The 17,017-nt window shown below is 46.2% G+C and overlaps 1 protein-coding gene across 3 annotated transcripts in view; it reads right to left on the bottom strand.

Annotated features, from left to right (window-relative positions):
- Positions 1-17,017, bottom strand: part of Insr (insulin receptor) — a 139,733-nt gene that overhangs the window by 62,363 nt on the left and 60,353 nt on the right. For all 3 annotated transcript variants that reach the window (XM_038346589.1, XM_038346588.1, XM_038346587.1), the window contains exon 3: positions 572-893. In XM_038346589.1, the coding sequence (XP_038202517.1) occupies positions 572-893 (322 nt within the window). The remainder of the gene's footprint in view (positions 1-571; positions 894-17,017) is intronic.

Consider the following 17,017-nt stretch of genomic DNA (forward strand, 5'->3'; position numbering starts at 1 on the left):
ATGAACACAAACACATACAAGTGCACATGCCCTCCTGCACACCCAGGTTCCCACATGTGTGCACACTTGCACATGCATGCATGTATGGATATGCACACACACTCTTATACACATGTATGCATGCTTGCACATATCCATCTGCACATGCACATATACACACACATGAACACATACACACATACACAATTTAAAAGATGTAAGCGGTGGTAACTGCATTCTTAGCCAACGCACTCTGGTTTAGCACAGTTGGAACTGATAAGGCTTCATCATCAGTTCTAAACAGCAGTTAACAGCATTTTGTGGTTTTCTTGAAGGTGGTATATGTTTCTTTTGAGACAGGGTTCTACATAGCTCATGCTGGCCTTGAACTCACTACATAGCCAAGGATGACCCTGAATGTCTGCTCCTCCTGCCTCTACCTCCCAAATGCTAGGATCACTGGTGTGTACCTCCAGACCTGATAAACTCGGTGCTGAGGATGCATCCTAGCCAAAGAGCCCTCTTTTAACAGCTTTAACTACATCACCAGCTTCCATCCAGCTACTTCCCTGGACCCACGCACAGGACTCACTTGCTGGAATTCATTGTATAGCCAGAAGGACACTCAGGGATGCACTTGTTGTTGTGAATGACGTATTGGTGACAGCCGGGCTTCCTAGAGTTTCTGCATTTGTAGTGAAGGTCTTGACAGAAGCTGAAGTTCACACAGCGCCAATCCTGGAAGTGGTAGTAAGGGGGCGGGCAGGTCTCCACACAGCGACCATCCAGGTAGAAGTTGCGACAGGCCACACACTTGGTGGGGTCATCGGGTTCCGAACAGTTGCCTAGGCACTCCTTGTGGCAGCACAGGCCTTCAGCTGTGCAGCCATGTGACTTACAGACGGTCGGACAAACTAGAGACAAGAAGAAAAATAAAACAGCTGGTCAAGGACTCTGTCCAAGTTCTGTCTGCAAAAACTGCCAAACAAAATAATAACAATAACAGCCACACTTAAACAGCACTTGGCACGTGCCTGACTGGTCTGTGAAAAATGGCAGTAGCCCCCAAAGCAACTCCACACTTGGCAAGTTAAACAATCACCTGAGCGAAGGGAAGGCAAAAGGCCTAATGCACAGCATTTGCCAGTTACTATTACTAACTACCACCAACTTCAGGCTACTGAGAGGAAGTCAAGGAACCAAGTCCTTGACAAGAGACACAATGTAACACACCATTAACGCTTCCTATAACCATACAGTCTATTTCTATAATAAACACAGTAGTAGACAATAACTTCAAGGCACACATACTTTTTTAATGTTATGCCGAGGACAAGAGAGATAGCTCAACAGTTGCCAGCACTTGTAGATCTTACAAAAGATCCCAGTTCCCAGCACCTATAACAAGCAGTGGTTCACTGTAACTTGAGCTCCAGGGGATCTGATGCCCTATTCTGGGTTCAAGAGGCAACTGCCCATATTGCATATGCACACACTTAAGTAAAAAGAAAATACTTTCTGAAAATGCCATATGATAGCTAAAAAGTGGTGGTTTCCATCATTTGTTTTACATGTGATTTGTTTCAACTGTAGGTTTGCATAATTTCATTTACTGACTTAATTACTTACCTATTTATTTATATATTGCTTTCTTGGGGATAGAGCCCACAACTTGCAAATATCAGGCCTGGTTTCTAGCACTGAGCTACACTCCAGTCCTTCATTGGTGGATTCTAGGTAGGCCCTCTACAACTGACCCATGCCCCCAATTCTTCACTGGGGGATTCTAGGCAGGGGCTCTACCACTAAGACACATCCTCTACCCTTGTATATATTTCATCTGAAGACAAGTTCTCATTAAATTACCCAGGCTCTCCTGGAACTCTGTAGCCTAGGTTTAGCCTTCTGCTTGCCATCCTCCTGCCTCAGCCTATCACAGGGTCACAGGACCTGTAACCACTTCAGGCTCTGTTGCAACTTAAAAAGAGGATCCTGATCCTGAGGAAGGAGCTGACCTCTACCCCCACTCCTTCCATCAGCCTTTTCTCTCATAATCTCATTGTTCAACACTTCCTAATTGCTTTTTTTTTTTTTTTTTGAGACAGGGTTTCTCTATAGCTAGTTTTTGTAGACCAGGCTGGCCTCGAACTCACAGAGATCCACCTGCCTCTGTCTCCCAAGTACTGGGATTTAAAGGCTCGTGCCTCTTATTTACATATGTCAGGGGACACAGAAACAAGTGTGGAGGCCAGACGACTACCTGGGGTGTTAATCCTCACCTTCCAACCCGGCTCTGCCTGGATTCTGGAGATCTGAACTCAGGAGTCATCTCTCCAGCCACTTCCTAATTGTCCCTTCATTGCATCCCCTCACTTCCCAGGCTGCATATGAATATCTGTGACTCGGTTAGCTCTGGCTAATACTCTGTCAAGTGCCTGATCTGCCCTCTAAGGTGCGGCCCTCTCTCTTTCCTGTACACTCTGGAGCACAATCAGACAGCCAGGAACCAGATTTCTCCCAGATTTTCAAATTTAACTCTCCCAACACTTAGTGGGTCCCTCTCCACTAGCCAAACCTGGGGAGAGAAGTGGCCTCCAAGTCCCACATACAAGCAACTTAATTCTCTAGCATGACAGAAATATGAGCTGTCCAAAGGGTAGTCTCCTGTGGCCTGTGCTATAGCTAATGAACAGACAAAGCAAAAACAAATTTTAACTATGATAAATAACCTAAAAGCTTCCATCAGTGCCTGAGGGTGTGGCTCGGTGGTAGAGTGCCTGCCTAGTGCACAGAATACTGGCTTTGATGCTAGCATCACAAAAACCTGGGCATGGTGGTGCACCTCTGTCATCCCAGAACTCAAGAGGTGGAGACAGGAAAATCTAGAGTTCGATATTTAAGGTGGAGCACCAAAGAACCACCTGATGTCACCCTTGGGCCTCCACAAGCACATACAAACACTCAGAGAAACACATACCACATACACATACATATGCCATTTTCAAACAAATTAATTAATAAACAATAAAAGCACATATCTGGCTGTGCAGCATCCCCATCAGCCATTCACACATAAACCAACACTCTGTCCCTGCTCATGCTTCTCACAGCCCCTCCATGGCACTAACCCCACCTGCCTGCTTTCTGTCTCGGCAGGCACTGTGTATGAGTGTAATCCTTTATTTTCCAAATTATCCACATGGTAGCATATGTCAGCAGTTCCTTCTTCCTTTTTAGGGCTGAATTATATTATCTTCACTGATCCAATTATTTAACAGTGGCCACAGAGACTGCCTTTACCATTGGGATATTACAAATCATGCTTCTATGGATAAGGTGTACAAATATCTCTTTTGGTCCCATTTTCAATTCGCCCATGTATATACCCAGAGTGGTATAATTAAATCTATGTTGATTACACTCCCTGAGCATGAGAAGAGGATGCTGGGTATTCCACTTCATCACTCTCTATCTTATTCCCTTGAGACAGTCTCTCACTGAACCTAGAGCTGGGCTGGCAATCCGTGAGCTCAGGCACACACATGACTGTTCCCTGCTCTTTACATAGATGTTGAGGATTTAAGCTCAATTCTTCATGCCTACATATTAAAAACTCTTACTCAGCCTCCTCCCTAAGCCCAACGATGTTAATTCTATTAATTTTTCTAATGAGCCACCATGCTGTTTTTATCCAGCCACTGAACCATTTTACAATCCCAACAACCTTCACAAAAACTATGATTTCGCCGGAGGAGCCAAGGTTTTATGTTTCAGTTCAATGCACTACAACTTCAGATGTAATTACTACAGCCAACTCTCAACTCTTCTTTGGGGCGGAACAGATTTGGAGACTAAACATCTTGTCGGGGGAGGCTAAGGAAATGGCCATCCACCTTGAGGAAATGACCTAGAGCTCACCGATGAGACTATGCTAGCTGGCCAGCAAGCCCCACAGACCCTCCCCCCCACACACACACACACACCAGCGGAGTTCAAGGCTCCATGCACACTAGGCAAGCCTACTACAAAGCCACATCCTGTTGCAGTCCTACCCTCCTTTCTTTATGGGCACCAACAACAAACCTAAGTGTAATTCTGCCATGGTCCAACTTGGACAACCAAGGAGTTTATTGGACGTATGTACAGAGCACGGGAGCTTGGGTGGCCCCAAAGCAGCCACATCACAGGAAAGCCTCATCCCAGCATGGACGATGACGTCTCCAGGGCTGCACAGAGAGAGTTTTCCCCACCATCCTCTATACACCCTAGCACTAAGACCGTGAGTCCATGAGCATATACATCTGACTGGGAGGTACAGGAGAGAGCAGCTAGAATGTTGGGGTGGGGGTAATCCAGTGATCCACACCATCCCTCATCCTATGAGAGAATATCATATCAACAGTCTGCAGGTCTGACTTGGGGCTGGAGCAAGGGGAGCTGGGGAGGTGGACGAAACAGTTTATTGTAGGTAGTCACAGCTACTCTAATGAAGTTGACCTGTTAAGCTCAGAGGACAGCACCCTGCAACACCTCCCCCAGTCCCTTCCCTGCTATTATGAGTCCAGGAATACAGAAGGCAAAGCCGAGCAGGGCCAACTGTGCCAACGACGTTATCATCATTAGTTCGGCTCTGTCTAGGGAGATCTGAGGGCTGAAATTCAATTGGAGGAAGCAATAATTAAAGCAGGCGATTATCTTAGGCTCACAAAGACATGGACTCTCCCATACAACACACATAAGAGCAGGAAGAAGCCCATTTCCTGGGCCAGGGCTGCAGCTGAGGGTCAGCCCTTTTCATTCACAAGAAGCTTCATCAAAGCCCTAATAAACACTTCCCAAACACATAAGCTCTGCAGCCCACACAATACTAAAAGCGGCCAATGGTTGCAAACAAAGCCAGGGGCAGACAGCCAGGCACTTCAATCTTGCACTTTGCACTGTAGGATTCCATTTATAGTGCATCCGGGAAGAGGGAAAGAAAACATCGTGACAAGGCAGACACAGCTCACTGGCTACCAGAGCCTGGAGCTGGGGAGGATCAGGCTGCAGAGGCACCAGGGAACTGGGGGTAAGGGAGGGGTATGGTCAAACCACTCTTTTGCTTTTAAATTTTATTTATTCGTGTATTTGCAGGGACCAGAGGAAGGGATCTAGGTGCCATCTTCTTTTCTTTTACTATTTACTTGTTGAAAAGTTCCTATTTGCACACAGTGTATCTTGATCATACTTATGGTCCAACACTCCCCACCAACGCCCTCAGGATCCCTCCTCATCATATACATCTCCTTCCCAATTTCATGGCCTCTATTTTAAGCTTATTATTTATTTGTTAACCCATTAAAGGCCCTTTCCTTTGAGACCTTGGAGCTAGGCTAGAAACCAGCAAGCCCCAGGGCCACTCCACGGCACTGGGGTTCCAGGCTGGCATATGGCCACTGCCTGCTTTTTCTCTAAGTGCTAGGGATTACAAACGCAGATCTCACGCTTGGGCAGCAAGTGCTTTTACCCACTGAGTCAGCTCTCCAGTCCTCAATCTCTATCTGGTCTCTTTCTTTGGGGGTTGGTGACTGATGAACCACAGGTTGCGCCAGAGCTGGTGGTAACCGGGTGCCTGAGACAGGACTCCAGAGGGAGACATACTCTGAGAAGTTGGCAGGTCAGTACTAAGTAACAGTTACAGAGTCGTGAGACACAGCCAGGTGACTAGAGATAACAACAGCGGCTGTCCATTTGGAAAGCAACAACAAAGGAATGACAAAGGAGAGAAATAGATGGGGGGGGGACTAATAAGCCCACCCCAACCCCAGGCCGAGGTACTAATCAGCAGCTGATGACTGGAGGGGGTTGGGGAAGGATTCAAGTTTAGTTTTGATTGCTTTTGTTTTCAGACTGTAGCCTGAAAATGCCCAGGTTCCAATGGAGAGGCCCCACGTCCATGCACACACTGGCAGCACTTAATGGTACTCTGCGGATTTAAAACAGAGGATATGGAGTTTGAAGGAACACATGGGGAAGAGTCGGGGGTGAATATAACTAAACTACGTTTTAAAATGAATGAAATTCTAAAAGAGTAAGTAAAAAACAGTTTATGCAGGAGAAAGGTTTGCGGAAAGATAGTTTGGCTTGGTCTGCTGGGTTTGGTTTTATTTCCCTTGCAGTGCTGAGGATGAACAGCAGTGCCTCCTACCTAAGCTAGTGTTTTAGCCCAAGAAGCTAAGTGTAGTACACACAGTAAACAGTGTGTGCAGGCTCCAGATCCAAAGGGACACAGGAGGGCCTGCCTGGTATCCCAGGGCTGGTAGGCTAAGGAGTGAAAGGCCTGCCTCAGCCCATATGAAAACCTGCCTCAGAAAAAGAGGTTTATAAAGGTTCTTTTGTGAGCACTCTTTTTACTACAAACTCAGTACAAGAGCCAGAGGGTGTACCCGAAAAATAGCTGTGTTCTTCCATGCACCACTTAGTAAACTGTTCTGATGTCATTCAACAAACACACATCAAACCCACAGCATGCTGAGTGTTGTCATACACATTTGAGGAAAACAAGCGGTTTTCCTCCTATTGAGCAAGGGCAGGACCACAGGTGGTACAACAATACCACCCCTGCCCTCCAGAAGAAACAAGGCCCAGCTGTGTTCTCCCATTGCCCACATCCGCTACTGCAAGACACAGGCTTGGGCTGGGGGGGGGGGGGAGATGAAAATCTTGTGGGCGGGGGCGGGGGAACCTATGGCTCAGCTGGTAAAAATTCACTTTGCAGAGTCCTGGGCTCCATAGTCGTTGCTAGCCTGCAATCTCAGCACTCTAGGGGCTAAGTCGGGAAGATCAAGGTCAACCTAGTTGGAAGTTAGCCCCATGAAAACAGAGAAAAGGAACCAGAGGAGAAGAGAGGAGGGAGGAAGAGAAACAGGGCTGGGGGAGGATGAAAAGGAGAAGAAAAGGAGGTGAGTGAAGAGGAGAAGAGAGGGAAGAAGGAGGAGGAGAAATATCTTGGAGTGCAAACCAGTAGCCAGGGAGTGCAGGTCATTTTCCTTTTCTTATTGTGAACTTGACACAAGTTAGGGTTATCTGTGCAGGGGGACCTCAACTAAGAAAATCTTCCATCATCAGACTGGCCTGTGGGCGAGCCTGTGGGGCATTTTCTTAAATAAGGACTCGAGGGCCTTTTTGCTACCTGTAGGGACAGACCTCTACCTAACTCCCCAAAATGATTACCCCCAACTCTTCTCTCCCTAGTCTGTTACCCACCCTTAGGGGAGATGTCACTTGTACTTGATAGTCTGCTGACCTCTAGTCTATTGGTCTGAGATCACCTAGATTCTAGGCCTTTTCGTTATAGAACCTGCCCTCGTGGTCATGTGCACTTTGTAAAGGAGTGTCTATGTAGTCACACTTAAGGTTTATTGTGTACGTGGAACTGGACTGATTGTTCCATGGAAACCTTTTCCCAAAGGTTTTAAATTCTTAAGTAAGTTTTAAATATACTGACAATGAACCATCTGACATCAGACTGCCTGAAGTCTGATCCAGGTTAAGTCAATCTGCCCTAGCCGGGTGGTGGTGGCGCACGCCTTTAATCCCAGCACTCGGGAGGCAGAGGCAGGCGGATCTCTGAGTTCGAGGCCAACCTGGTCTACAAGAGCTAGTTCCAGGACAGGCTCTAGAAACTACAGGGAAACCCTGTCTCAAAAAAAAAAAAAAAAAAAAAAAAAAAAAAAAAAAAAAAAAAAAAGTCAATCTGCCCTAGGTTTTCATTCTCATCTTTTCTTGAGGTTTGCTTCCTTGTCTGACACCTGCAGGGTCTCCCCCACCCCACCCAGCATTCAATCCTGGGTATAAGAAAGCAGGTTAAACAAGCTGGTAATCAGAACTTGATCTCTTATTTCAGCTCCTGCTTCAGGTCCCTGCCTTCACTTGGAAGCATTAACCAGAAAAAAAAAATCCTTTCCTCCCCAAGTTGCTTTCGGTCATGGTGTCTCTGGTAGTTTGAATATAACTGGCCCCGTAAGCTTATAAGGTGTGGCACTATTAGGAGGTGTAGCTTTGTTGGAGTAGGTGTGATCTTGTTGGAGGAAGTGTGTTACTGGAGGAGGGGGACCTTTGAGGTCTCCTATACTCAAGCTACCCCCAGTGTCTCAGACCACTTCCTATTTTGTGGACTTGTAGGACTCTCAGCTCCTTCTCCAGGACCATGGCTGCCTGCATGCCACCATGTCGCACCATGCTGATATCAGACTACGAAAGTGTAAGCCATCCAATTAAATGTTTTCCTTTATATGGTCATGGTGTCTCTTCACAGCAAGAGAACCACTAAGACAGTGTCCATCACAACAACAGAAACCAAAGTAATAAAAAGAGTAAATTTTGTTGCATGAATTCTTTATCCTGCGTATGTCTTGTGACTGCAAGATCCTCTTCTTAATGACTCCAGTCAAAAATGTTTCAAATTTCAAAGCAAACAATGTTTGCCGGTAACACTGAGATAACCCAGCACTGACCTCTGGATAGGGTGTATTGGGAAAAGCATAGTATTTGCATATTTTTTCTCCAAACAATAACAATTCATCTTAGAAACGGCCTATAAAACAACTGCCCAGTCCAATGTTCTTCAAAAATGTCACTGTTGTACGAAGAAAAACAAGCAAACAAACAGACGCCACTAAGATGCCTCAGCCAGTACGGGTGCTTGCTGCCAAGCCTGACAACGTTGAGTTCAATCCCTGAGACCCGCACAGTGGAGGACTGAACTGAGCCTGGCTCTCAAAAGTCCTCCTCTGACCCCCACGAGCTCCCCCTGGCATATTCATGCCCTCCCAACACAAACAAAGAACTGTGATAAAATAATAAGTAAATAAACTAAAGAGCTGTGCAGACTAAAGACACTAAACTGAGATGCTACTAAACGTGAAGTGTTGTTTGGATCAGGGAGGAAAAACACTCCAACAAAGAGCACTACTGGGACGGTCGGTGAGAGTTCAAACCTTTATATAGTGTGGGAAGGCGCAGTCAGAACTGCGGAGTCAGTTCTGTCCCCCATCATGTGGGCTGGGTTCGCAGATTTTTATGGCCAGCACCTTTACTGGTTGAACCACCACAACAGCTCCAAATGGTGAGACTTTTCCAAGAGGATTAACATATTCTACTAGTGTTGAGTTCCTGGTTCTGGTTACTGTACTACTGTGTAAGGAATTTTTTTTGTTAGGAAACCCACTGAAGATGTAAGGAACATGATTATTGTTACAGACTCCAATGATGAAGAAAAAAGTCTATAATACTTGCATAGGAATAGATTACAGAAATAAAAAACAGACAGGGTAAAAATACCAGTAACTGACGAACAGTAATCCAATTCCTACAACTTTTCTTTAAACCCAAAACTGCATCAGCGGACAGAAGATGGCTCAACAGGCAGAGGCGCTCCTGCCACACCTGAGGACCCAAGTTAAGCCCTGGGACTCACATGGCAGAACAGCAAAAACCAACTCCTGCATAGCTGTCCTTTGAACTCTCACCTCTACACACATATACACACAAGGAATAAATATTTTTAACTGTATCAAAAAGAACAATCCATTTGCCCAATGGAAGGTTAAATGCTACTGTGGCAGAAGACCAGCTTTGCATTGTAAATAAATAACTAGTGCACAGAAATGCAGCACTGCGACCCCTCCCCCTCTGCTTCTCAAGCTTTAAACCGATTGCCCTTTTCTTGACAAACTACACACGTGAGACGAAACACGGAAACCACTATTTTAGTGTCTTCACAATACTGCACACATTAATAACACTTTATGACATTTCTTTCCAAAGCCTGCCGCTTAAATACACACACACACACACACACACACACACACACACACACCACACACACACACACACACACACACACACTCCTAAACACCATTGCTTTCCAGAAATTTCCAAATAGGAACAGTTGCATCATAGGCCCGAGGGCACAGTCGCAGTCAGGACCTCTCAGCTCTCCGGCCCTCATTGTGAATTTCAGAAACTCCTTACAGTCATGTCTTTGGTTTCCATTCCAGACCTTTCTCTCCTGGGCCCCTGTTCTCTGAAGTTTGAGTCCCGCAAGTCAAATTCCTACTACTTGGAATCTAATAAATGATTTAATGGTGGTATAAGGTGGGGCAGGATCCTGAACTTTGACAGTTTTGTGGTCAACACTAAACCCTCATTGAGCACGCGACTTTGAAACTGGAAGGCGTCCCTTTTCCATTCCAGGACAATAGGGACAGGATAGACGCACGCGCGCTGGAGACAGCTTTGGTTCTCTGCGCAGCTCTCCAGAGACAAACGGTGCTTGTAGACGCGGCGGGGGCTGGGGGGTGTCTGTGTGGGCACCTAGAGGTTCGGAGACAACAACAACCTCAGTCCGCAACCGAGAGTATGCAAACGAAGGGTGCGGCCTGGCTACTCGGAGCCCCACCCCCCGTGAACGGCGGCGGCCGAGCAACCCAAAAGCTTGCTGCACTCCGGCTCCACTGAATTCCAGGTCGGCTGATGGCGGCTGCAGCGCCGCCCTCCGGCTCAGCCAATGGGCGGGCGTGCTGCGGGCTGCTGGCTCCGCCACCCGAAGTGCGCGGGGGCTCTAGCCTCCCTAGCCTCCAGCTGGAGCAACTACCCGTGTCTGGGACGCCGCGAGAGGGCCTCTCCGAGGTGCAGACTGTACGGGATTGGCCTGGAAAGCAAGAGGCTTTGCAGAAACCTAAAAGGGCAGAGAAACCCTGTCTCGAAAGCCTCCCCCCAATAAAAAAAGATAACCTAAAAGGCGACACTAGGATTGCAGAGTGCAAGATGCATCCATCGGGTGGTGCGAGATGCTGGGCGTGTGCCCCGAGGAGATTTGGTCACCGCGTGGCACAGCCCGGGACACCCCGACCCCAGGCCTCAACTAGGCAGAGGCCCAATGAAGGGTAGCGGCTCAACGGGATCACACAGCTGGATCCCTTTTGTGGAACTGCATGGGAAGGGAGCAAGAACCTACAATGTCTCCCACTGTAGACCCAGAAAAACCAATAAGCACCCTCATCCTGCTGCAGCTGGGGCTAGAGCTCAATAGTCACTTAGGAAGCGCTGGATTCTAACTCCAGCGCTGACTAGAGGGTGTCCTCACATCAAGGTTCTTTGAATTGAAGACTGCAAATTTGTACACTCCAGGCTTGTTTTCAATTTCAATTTCTAAAGAAGAGTTAGGGAAAGTTATGCAATTAACAGGTCCCTCAGTCGTTCATTCAGATAGATAGATGATAGATAGAGATAGATAATAGATAGATAGATAGATAGATAGATAGATAGATAGATAGATAGATAGATAGATAGATAGATAGATATTTGGGGGAGGGGCACTGGGGAAATGACTCAGTTGGTAAAGTACTTCCTTGCCATGCAAGTATAAAGAAGACATGGCTTTCGATCTCTAGACTGCACCAACAAAACCCTGCAGTACTCGTTTGTAATCCTAAAGCTGAGGAGATGGAGATCTGTGGATCCCTAGAGCTTCCCTGCTGCCTAACCTAGCCAAATGAGTAAGTTTCAGGTTCATTCAGACTCTTGTCTCAAAAAGTAAGGTGGAGAATACAGAGGAAGGCAATGGACATTGAACTCTGGCCTACACACACGGGGATACACATACGTACAGATATGCATATACTACACACATATATGTGTGTATATATCCCAAGTATGCCTAAATATATATTCCATATACTGTGCATAATTAGTTGATATGATCTTACTATTTTTAAAATAACCTTCCCCTTTAGATGTGAGGAAATAAACAATAGCTACTTCATTAATGCCAGAACACCCAGAACTGAAACTGGCCCCCTGAAGAGACTGACTTGTGGTTATCATACAATGGTTATATTTGCAGTGGATTATGCTCAAGTGTTCCCCAGCAGGGAAGAATGATACAAGATATGCCAACGCATGAATTACCAGAGTCCTATGAATAGGTCAGAGCTGAAGAAAGGGAAACTTAACTACAGGAGAACAAACCTAAGGAGGAGTGGGGAGCCAAGGGGCAGAGTGAACAGGAAGGAGGAGGCTGATGCATGACACCTTTGAGAGGTGGAGTTACCAGGACTTAGTACCCAGACAGTGCCAGTTTCCACCTTGGGAGGGTGGTGATGTGGCTCAGCTGGTGTTTGCCTAGCAGGAAGGAGACCCTGGCTTCCATCCCTAACACCACATAAACTGGGCATTTTAAGGCCAGTATGGGCGGGGCGGGGGGGAGGTTGTAGGAGTTCAAGCTCATCCTCTGCTATTCAAGCAGTTTGAGGCCAACCTCGACCGAGACCCTGATTGGGGAAGGAAAAAAAAAAAAAAAAAAAAAAAAAAAAAAAAAAAAAAAAAAAAAACACTGAACCTGAAAAGTTACTTCTTAAGTTACCCCAGCCTGTTCTGAAAAATCTCTCCGGCAAAGAGGTATGGACCTGTGTTTCTTTTTTAACATTTTTAAAAAAAGTTTCCCTCATGTATGCACAGAATGTACACATTCTAGGCAGCTAACAGTAGAAGTGAGGTAGGTGTGTGTGTGTGTGTGTGTGAGAGAGAGAGAGAGAGAGAGAGAGAGAGAGAGGAGAGAGTGCACATGTGAGAGAGAGAGAGAGAGAGAGAGAGAGAGAGAGAGAGAGGAGAGTGTGCACATGTGAGAGAGAGAGAGAGAGAGAGAGAGAGAGAGAGAGAGAGAGAGCACATTTGAGCCACCACACAAGTGTGGAGGTCAGAAGACAACTAACTTTGGGGAGTCAGTCAGTTCCCTCCTTCCACCATGTGGGTTCTGGGAAATAAACTCAGGCCATCAGGCATGGCGGCAAGCATCTTTACCTGCTGAGTCTTCTTGACAGCCCTGAATTATAATTTTAAAAGACCAAGTGGCAGTAAACTGTCTTTTGTGTTTGTTTGGTTAAGCTCCTTAAAGCTGACTTTCCAGGTAAGAACACTGGCAACTGGAGGTACAGTGCAGAGCGTGTCTGTGCTTTGGTGTGCTTGCTCGCTTTAACAGACGACTGCCTTTCCTAATGCTCCCCTGTACTCTAAAATGCATACTGTTTAGTTTCAGCCCCATCCGTCACCATGTTCTTAATAACAGTATCATCTGAACTCCTTGTTACCTAACGTGTGTATGTGTGTGTTGCAAGTGAATATGTGAGTGTACATGCCACTGTGTACATATGTACAAGCCAGAGCAGGATGTCAGGAATCTTTATCTATTGTTCTATGATGTCTTATAGCCTTGAGGACAGGGTCTCACTGAAAGGGAAATTCATGTGTTCTGGCTAGGCTAGATGGATGGCTGGGGGCTCTCAGGATTCGTCTGTCTCTGCCTACAGGGAGGTATGCACATGCAGCCATACCTAACTTTTCACACAGGTGCTGGGGATTTGAACTCAGGTCCTTATGCTTGTGCAGTAAGCACTCTTACGTACTGAGACATCTCCCAGCACCTTAGCTGAGTTTTATCTACATGATCCAGGTATCCAGGTGTTACTGGAGTCTGCCTGAGTTTTCTGATTTTCTCCTGTGTACCTACACACACACATGCCTGTGTGTATATCTGTGTAAGAGGTATACATGTGTGGGCATTGGTACATGATGTACTTTTTAGAAGGACATCAGAGGAAACCTTAATTTCTGCTTTTTTGGCCTTGCATCTCAAATTGGCCTTAAATGTCAACAAGCAGGCCAGGCTGGCTGACTAGCCAGCTTCCATAGATGTACCTCTCTCCCTCAGGAATCTCAGCATCCCTGGGGATACAAGCTTGTAACACTCCAACTAGCTTTTTACCCTCCATATGGGTTCTTGGGACTTTTGACTCCACTCACAAATGCTTTAGTGATCAGGCTACCTTCCAGCCCTCATTTTCTCCTTTTAAATCTCCAACAATTTTCTCTGAGTCCCACTTAATGCCTTGTGCTTGGGATTCCCGGCTGATCTTTCTCTACTCATGTTAAGCCATATTTATAGGTTTTCTGTGTCACTGGAGGGTGGGGGAGATTAAATGTCACAACTTTCTAGATGAGAGAGCAAGTACCCCAGCTTCCAGAGGGAAGAGCGAGTGAGAATGGGGAGTCTCACTTAGCAAGGGGGGCTGGGGAGGGGCCATCTCAACCATGAAGAGGTCAGCTCGTGTGATCAATGACTTTTCTAAAGTCAGTCCGTTGCCAGCTAGGGTTCCTGCAAGTCCACAGATACCTTTTTGCAGGAGCCTCTCTGCAGCTACAAGCCAACTGGGGTTAGGGACAAGAAGCAGGACACTGCTAGACAGAGTCCTGAACTGCCACCAACACAGTGAAACTGACCACCATTTCTCACAGAAACAAAGGTGATATAAGTTTCAGTTTAGTTCCTGATTGAATTGGTTCCCAACACTAAGAAGGCTGGGTGTGTGTGCATGTATCTTGTGTGTGTTATCTATGTATGTGATATATGTGTGCACACACATGTGTGCTATATGAAATAGACATGGCAACAAAATAGATTCCTCAGAAAACCCTAACCTTTATTTTGTTTATTTATTATTTCCTCATTTGCTTATTTTTATATGTACTATATAGCGGTGCACATGTATGGGTGTAGAGGCCAGAGGTCAATGTGGGTTGGGCGTAGCGACTGAAGTAGCTGCTGTACAAATATGAGGAGTGAGTTTAGAGCTCCCAAGCCCATGTTAAAAATCAGAGGCAGCAACACAGCTCTGAGTGAGTAGAGACAGGAGAAGATGCTCCAGGGGGAGCATCGTGGCCAGCTAGCTAGCTGGATCTCAAGCTCCAGGTTCAGTGAGAGATTGCATCTTAAAAAGTAACGACACAATAAAGAGCCATCAAAAAAGGCACCTGAGATCGGCCCTCTGCCTCTACATGCACATGCACATACATGAACACACAAATGCACATACATAAGCACATATACACAGAGGGGGAAAAGGAAGAAAGAAAAAGACAAATGAAAGACAGGGAAACCTGTCCCTACTCTCCCCTCCCAGAAAAGCCACAGTCAGATCCCTCCAAGTGTCCCTGAACTTCTGAACTCAGGGTCTAATCATTCCATCTTCCCTTTCCCATAGTTTTCCCCAAAGGCTCCAACCCAAAAGGGTTATCAAGCAATCTAAATAAAACAAGCATTTTTTTAAAACCCTAATATAAGGTTGTAAAATGACTTTGTTTCACACTGTTAGCTGCCCTTTATCACTGCCTGGAAATGTCTGTGAGGGCTCCCACACAGTAGCAGAACACTCAGGGTTGAAAGGGAATGCCCTTTGAACATGGAATGCCCAATTTTCCTCTCAAAAATCAAGATTCAGAAAACCACAATTTGAGGGCTATTGAGCACATTCCTCCACGAAGCCTATGATTGTGGGATACCGGGGGAATTGGGAACGTGAGCCTTGAGTGAAATCTGGGCTCACAACTAAAACGAGCTGTTTGGTTTTGTTTTTGTTTTTTAAGGGAAGGGTACACCCGCTAATTCCGCTTACACATACTAAATGGGGTAAGGAGTTGCTGAGACTGCAAGGAAGCTGGAAATCAAGAAATTCTCACTAAGAAAAACGAAGCTATAATCTTAAGGAAAACACAGGTCCACCCAGTACTATCTTCCCACCCTGCCCAGAGAACAGAGAATCACAGGAAACTTGGCCTTGAATGTGGAAAAGGATTTACAAGGAAGCACCCCCACCCCTTCCTACTCTTGCAGCTACAGGAAAACCACCTTCACCTCGGTGCTCTCAGATGTTCGCCCCTTGAAACCAGTTTAAGGCAAACACAATCAATATCTCCCTCCATGGGACCTAACCCCTTTCATGGCCAGCTCCACTTTCCCTTGAAGACTCTTGATTCTACTTGAGCTCCAACTCTTCCTTTGAAGCCTCAAGATCAAAGGCTTACCTGGGTTCTCAGACTCAAAATCTGTCCCCAAGTCCCCTTCCTATCTGTTTCCTTGGCAGTTGTTGCCCTTGGCTCTCCATTATTCACTGAGTCCCACAGGATACAATGTTAAAATTGAATGTACCTTAGCAATGGAAGCAGAGGAGGAATCCTTGAAAATTAAGCAGTGAATACCCAAATAGAAACTTTGTTTTAGCAAAATAAGTTCTTAATACACACAAAACACACTTGTGCAGATGCACAGGGTCATGACCTTGACCAGTGGCAGAGAACAATTCTCAAGAGTGTAAGAAAGGACAGCCAGGAGCGCTATGGAAATACATGGGAGGAGCCAAGGAAAGCCCCGCCCACTGATGCTGGCTCCGTGGAAACGGGGTGGGGGTAAATAAGTCCCCACCCACTCGTGTTGGATCCCTGAACACCAGTGAAAGGTTCCTCCAGCCCTCTGATGCCAGTGAGCCAGTGAGCTAAAATTAGAGAACCAGGGCAGAGCCTCGTCAGGCAGAGTATTTACATCTGCGGTTAGATGTTAAAGCCAGACGGTCATAAAGACCTGGGGAGAATCTGCTATTCCCTAAAGGATGCTGGGATATTTTGGTCAAGCATCCTAACTTCTCTAAGCCTTTCCGAAAATGGCGTGTCATTAGGCCTACCTTGTGGAGCTGATTCAAGGAGGAAATGGTTCTCTAAACTAGGCAAGAAGCCTTCCCCATCTCTAAGACGCCATGAACTCACAGGCCGCAATTCTCTTGTTCTATTCTGTACAGCGATGTCAGCGCTTTCCTTTGAGCAAGGTACTATGCGAGGTGTTCACCAATGCAACTCGGGTTTTTGTTGTATTATTTCTAGACACAAGATCTCATACATCAAAAACTGACCTCCTGCCTCCACTTCCTGAGTGCGGGGATAACAGGCGTGCACCACCACACAGGATTTATGCTGAGGATGAAACCCAGTGTTTATGTATGCTAGGCAAGCACTCTACCCACTAAGCCATAGCCCAGTTACTTTGGATCCTCAAGACACTCATCAGCTGAACAACACAGCACACCTCATTGATTGCCATAGCTCTGCACAGCCGTTTAAAGGAGCTAAAACCAAATTTTACAATGCCTGTTTCTTCCACAAATGTCAGATG

This window comes from Arvicola amphibius, chromosome 10 (genome assembly GCF_903992535.2).
Source record: "Arvicola amphibius chromosome 10, mArvAmp1.2, whole genome shotgun sequence".
In the NCBI taxonomy this organism is placed as follows: domain Eukaryota; kingdom Metazoa; phylum Chordata; class Mammalia; order Rodentia; family Cricetidae; genus Arvicola; species Arvicola amphibius.